At 33.9% G+C, this 6,133-nt stretch overlaps 1 protein-coding gene across 1 annotated transcript; it reads left to right on the top strand.

Annotated features, from left to right (window-relative positions):
* The first annotated feature begins 1,208 nt into the window (after positions 1–1,208).
* On the top strand, positions 1,209–5,798 carry LOC133329989 (DNA-directed RNA polymerase III subunit RPC3-like). Its single transcript, XM_061538448.1, has 8 exons — positions 1,209–1,355; positions 1,422–1,549; positions 2,020–2,366; positions 2,476–2,630; positions 2,688–2,793; positions 2,857–3,206; positions 3,272–3,439; positions 5,631–5,798. The coding sequence occupies exons 1-8, from the start codon at positions 1,209–1,211 to the stop codon at positions 5,796–5,798; spliced, it is 1,569 nt and encodes a 522-aa protein (XP_061394432.1).
* The last annotated feature ends 335 nt before the right edge of the window (positions 5,799–6,133 follow it).

Genomic DNA, 6,133 nt, shown 5'->3' on the forward strand with positions numbered 1-6,133 from the left:
AATATGCAATATGTATGTGAATTCAGTATAAAAAACATTGATTGTTAAACAAAAGAGTTGAAGAGTAAAACGCATTTTTTCGGTGGTTCATGCTTAGTATGATTTCCCGTGTATGAATGTCTTATGCAGTGATTTCATTTACGTGTACAATGAGGCGGGTACTTAATTTTAGATATCTGCACTTATGGCTTTCCTATACAGAAATAATTGACTTTTCTGTTCATAAATAATTTAACTACTACTGTAGTTAAATGTGGCCGTTATTAATTGGTCTGTTCCCGTACTGCAAGAATCTACTAATTTTTACTATTTTTCCCGATATCATAAAGGAAGAATTGTTATCGTAGTAAAATTGTACATCTGCACTGGAACAGACCTAATATTCCGTTGTCGAACATTTGTGTAGTTTTGAACTCAGCGACATGCCATTAGATTTTCAAAATAACAAGTTGATTAATTGGTGGTGGCGCTGTTAATACTCGACCATCGGGAGGCGGGCCAAAAACTTAAAACAAAAAAAAAAGTTGATTAATCGCTAATTTTATAATCGGTTCTCATGCCGTCTCTATCCCACCCAAGATCTATTAATAAGGTCACCAAGATAGCAATCGAAATCGGAAAACAGCTGTTTTTTCTCAAGTCTAATGTCAAAAATTTCGACCATGGCCTATAAATAAGGTCACCAAGGGAGACCAGCTGATTATCGATACCTCTCAAGTTTGCTGTCAAAATGCATTATTGTGAATTGACTTCCATTATGAAAACGTACAAACATAGTTTGTACAAACAAAGTCGAAATTTTTGACTTTAGACTTGAGAAAAAACAGCTGTTTTCCGATTTCGTTTGCTATCTTGGTGACCTTATTAATAGATCTTGATTTCGGCTTTGTTTACGTTTTCATAATGGAAGTCAATTCACAATAATGCATTTTGACAGCAAACTTGAGAGGTATCGATAATCAGCTGGTCTCCCTTGGTGACCTTATTTATAGGCCATGATCCCACCTCATTCGTAAATATTTCGTTATCCTACGTTGAGTTCTTCTTCATCGGTCATTTTGCCATCTCCCCCATTCGTTAACAAGTGGAACGTTTTTCAATTTTTATTGGTTGGGAACAAGAAGGAACGTGCTCTTTGTAAACAAATATAAACAAAATAGTAACATTCGTTTAATTTGTTTAAAAAAAATTGAATAAAATTAAATAAAATGTCTATAGATTATGGAAATTTATGTTCGGTAATATTAAAACAATGCTTCGGCGAAACTGTGCAACTTGTGGGAGATTGTCTATTCGCGGCAAATGCCCGAACACTGGGAAACATTGTCAAGTCCACGAATTTGACCAGAAGGGAGGCAAGTGGAAATATTTGATTTTTAATTTAAAAAAAATTGAAATTAAAATTTGTTTTTGAATTATAGGTCTCCACGGCTCTGGGTATTTTAATCAAATATCAATTGGTCACATTTCAACCTAATGATGTTAATCCCTTTGTGGCGGAATATTCACTTAAACGTGATGAGATTTTATATATTTTACGCTATTCAAGGTAAGATTGTGTGTCTGTGAATACCGGTTGATGCGGGTTCTTACCATCGGAATGTTGTGGAATATTTGTAGAAGTTTGGGGCTCCTAACAAAGAGTGCAAAAGCGAAAGTACGTGATACGCAGTGGTATAATTTTCAGACCTGCCAGAATGCCGCGCTGAGAACTGCAATACGGCGACGAAGATCTTACCCGTCAATTGAATACATCAAAAACCACTTGTAGGCACTTTCAGCATTCCAAAGAGAGCACCTGAACTGAATTTGAGAGCAAATAGAAAATAGAAAAAAATTTTTTGAAAAAAAAAAATAATGATACGCCCATATATCGGAAATTATGGATTTCCGCAAATCTACATTATTTAAATATTAAAAACGCAATCGGTCCCTTTTCCTGAATCAAACTCTAGATTAATTCCATAAAATCAATGAACTTCCAAGACTAATGATATCCTTTGGTTTTCTTATTTCTAGATATGTCCATTTAATACAAACCAAATATGGTTCGGTTGGTGCTGCCATTGCCGAGGAATTATTGTACTCTGGTTCTCAAACTGCCTCGAATACATTATTGAAATGTTTAGCAAACAATGAAATTAATGAGAAAGTGGAAACCATCCGCGACACCTTTGTACTAATGATACGTGACAATTATTTAATAAAACTTCCGATGTTGGTGCCAAATGAGAGCGGTGAACCAGAATTAGTGCCAAAGCTGCACATAGAAGATTATGATTTATTTAATCCACCCGATATTGATCTATCGATGTTGGCTAAAGTTCAGGCTGGTACTGTACAGGCCACACAACTAAGGGATGCAGGTGAGAGCGAATATTTTTTTAATTTGGAATATATTTCAAAGGAGGAAATCTCTGTCATATATTATAACTCATTCCCTTTCTTGTGCATTAATGTTTGTTCTATTTCCAGCAATATTTTGGCAATTGAACTTCAAACGTTTCCATCAAGATTTTCGAGATCAATGTATGATATCGGCTGTAGAAAGGAAATTGGGAGCAAGTGCTGCCGAATGTTTTAAACTTATACTAAAGCAAATGTACGAGAGAACCGATCCCTGGCAAAGAGTATGTTTACTAACAATCGTTTTAAAAATTATTAAATTTTATTAAAAATATTTACAGCAAGCTTCTAATCCCTTTACTATTGTCGAAGTGAAACATGTGGTGGAAAAGAACTCAAATAATTTGGATTTGATAAGGCATTTAGATCAATATGTGGCATTAATTGGTAAAGTAATTCAAAATCTATCCATTTGAAATAATTTAAACAATTTGATTATATTGTTCTTAGCCGATGACTCCCTGCATTTCATAAGAAAAATTGGTGAAATGGGTGGCGGTCAATATGTGGTAGATTTAGCACCCGCCTTTGAATCATTGGCCTTGGCATGCATAGAAAATGTCATTACCGAACGTTTTGGTTCGAAAGCATCGCGAATCTTTCGTGTTGTGCGAATGAAAAAATATATCGAACAAGAAGATCTACAAAAGGAGGCTATGGTACCGGCAAAAGAAGCGAAGCTTTTATCTTATAATTTATTTCAAGAACAATTTCTTCAAATTAAAACAATACGCAAAGCGGGGGGTGGTGGCACTGGACCAGCAAAGGCTTTCTATTTGTTTTATTTGAAATATAAACAGGTACGTATTTTAAAAAATAAATTTTAGGAGTATAATTAAAATTTATTTTTGTTAATGTTTTCCAGATTGCCAAAATGTTGCTGGACATTTGCTTTAAGGCTTTATACAATGATATAACCCGTTCCAATTATGAGAAGAATGAACACAAACGTTTAATTGAAAAATCTCAAAAGTTGGATAGCATTGTTGCAACAATGAAAGAGAGAGGGGAATCCGAAGAGTATATTGCCGAGGTAAGTTACCCATATTAAATTATGTTATTCCAGTGTACTAACCGACGACCTAGAGTTATAAAATTGAACGAATATAAGAGATTCGGAATTTTAAGACACCGAGTTAAACACGTAGCCAGGCATAAAGCAAAACTGCACGATATAGGTGATCACGATCCGAAACGGCCCGAGTCTTACTCAGCCATCGTCTGTCACCATTGTGTAAAAGCAATAGGGCTGCTACAACAACTATATCGTAGACAACAACAAAAAAAAAAAAAAAATAAAGTACAGGTCGCATTTATCATCCGATTTGGATGAAATTTGGCACAGCTCATTGATTTGGCCCAAGGACGAGCCCTATTGACATTTGGACAAATCAGTTCAGATTTGGATATAGCTCCCATATATAATATTATCTGATTTAAGGTAAATGGTGCACCAAAGTCCCTATATATCCTTCGATTTGCACGAAATTTGCCACAACTTATTGAATTAAGTCTGGAATGATGTGTGTTAAGATTCGTGAAAATAGGTTCAGATTTGGTTATAGCTCCCATATATATCTTCATCCGATTTAAGTTAAATGCTAAATCCAAGACCCTATATAACTTTCGATTTGTACGAAATTTGGCATAGCGTACTGAATTAGGCCTAGAATGACGTACGTGAAGTTTCGTGAAAATCGGTTCAGATTTAGATATAGCTCCATTTATATATTTTCGTCCGATTTAAGGTAAATGGTGCGTCAAAGTCCCCAAATATTTTTCGATTTGCACGAAATTTGGCATAGCGTACTGAATTGAGTCTATAATGATGTGTGCTAAGTTTCGTGAAAGTCGGTTCAGATTTAGATATAGCTCACATATATATTTTCGTCCGATTTAAGGTAAATGGTGCGCCAAAATCTCTATATATCTTTCGATTTGCACGAAATTTTGTAGGGGAGACTGGGGCACCTTCGGCACTTTTTTTTAGAGCTCTATATCTCAGTACTTATTCAACATATATAACAACTTTATGGCTGATTATTGTCCTCGGACACTTAATTATAAAAAATAGTACCAAAAAGATATAAAAAAATAGTATTTGTTAAAAAATTTTACAGTTTTGTAAAAAAAGTCAAATTCGCCGAATGTGCCCCAACCCGGGGTAGCTTCGGCATTTGATGGGGCACATTCGGCACCATAGTCATAGCCGGGTAATTGTCATCGCTATCAGTCTGGTTGAAATTCTGATCCTCTAAAGGCTCTATTTGGCTTTAATACGCCACACAATGTTTGAATTATAGGACTTTATTTTCTAGCGGCGGACGTTTACATCTCAAGTTCGCACACACTATCAGAAATAGGGGTTTTCTATCGCCTTTTCGTCAATACAAGCACGTTTGATCTTATATATGCAATTTCGAGCGATATTAAAGGATTAGTTTTAAAGACAAACTCAAAAACATTTTAAGGAAACAATATTGCACAATCTGTATATGGCCGAATGTGCCCCACTTTAAAATGCCGAATGTACCCCGAATGTACTTTTTATAGTTTTTTTCATTTTTTCGATCAGTTTTGTAAAAACATTATATTTTTAAATATTTCTATAATAATACACGTCGTAGTTAACCACTTTTTAATAATATTGTCTTAAAAATTTAAAAAGTTTTATACACGAAATACTTACGAAATGGAATTGAAATATTACAGAAACATCTATAAAAATACAAAAACCCATATATCTAAATAAGCTTATTAGCTAGAATTTTCAAACTTTGTGTCAGTTATTTATTTCGATATTCGATACATATGTATGGAAACTAGTGATGTACGGTGAGAGCTTCATATCCAAAACGCGATTGCCGAAGGTGCCCCGATGCCGAAGGTGCCCCAGTCTCCCCTATAGCGCACTGAATTAAGTCTAGAATGCGTTAAGTTTCGTGAATATCGGTTCAGTTTTAGATGTAGCTCAAATATATTTTTTCGTCCGATTTAAGTCCCTAAATATCATTCGTTCAATTTCATGACAATGTTCCTTCGAAAAGGCAACGTCTGTTAGAAGACTATGTAGAATATACCCAAAGTGGTGGAGGGTGTCATATAGTCGGCCCAGTCCGACTTTACTATTTTCCTTACTGGTTTAATATAGAGTAATGGACTTAAATATGCCACACTCCTTAATTTCACTAATAACCCAATATTTTAATTATTTTCCATTTCAGATTCTTGAAACTCTAACCCCACCTGAACGAGAAATCTTGGATAAAGTGAAGAATCGCATCAAGACATTGTCCAAGGCGGAATTATCCCTTGATGATACCATTTTTCTATTACAAATGTATTTATATCATTCGGCCCAGGTGTTTGTGGCACCAGCAACTAAAAAATAACTTTTTTTATTTATTCAATACAACTGCATAGACTTTGTTAAAATTATAAAGAAAAAACAACAACAAATAAAAATATTTTATATTAATTGTTTATTTTTGTAAAAAAAAAATCGTTTATATTAAACAATTGTAAAACAAATACAATGTTATAAAAAATATATAATAATTTAAGTTAAAAAAAAAACATTTTGTATATTTATATATAAAGACGATTGTGACAAAAGAAACCTTATTATTTTTTTTTGTATGTAATAAAACGTATTTGTAAAAATTAAAAAAAATGTCGGCGACTATTTACACATCGTGCAGGGTTTTAAAATAACTTATTAAATGCT

Source organism: Musca vetustissima, unplaced genomic scaffold (genome assembly GCF_032173495.1).
Source record: "Musca vetustissima isolate MV318-11 ecotype Yass unplaced genomic scaffold, APGP_CSIRO_Mvet_v1 utg1260, whole genome shotgun sequence".
NCBI classification, from domain to species: domain Eukaryota; kingdom Metazoa; phylum Arthropoda; class Insecta; order Diptera; family Muscidae; genus Musca; species Musca vetustissima.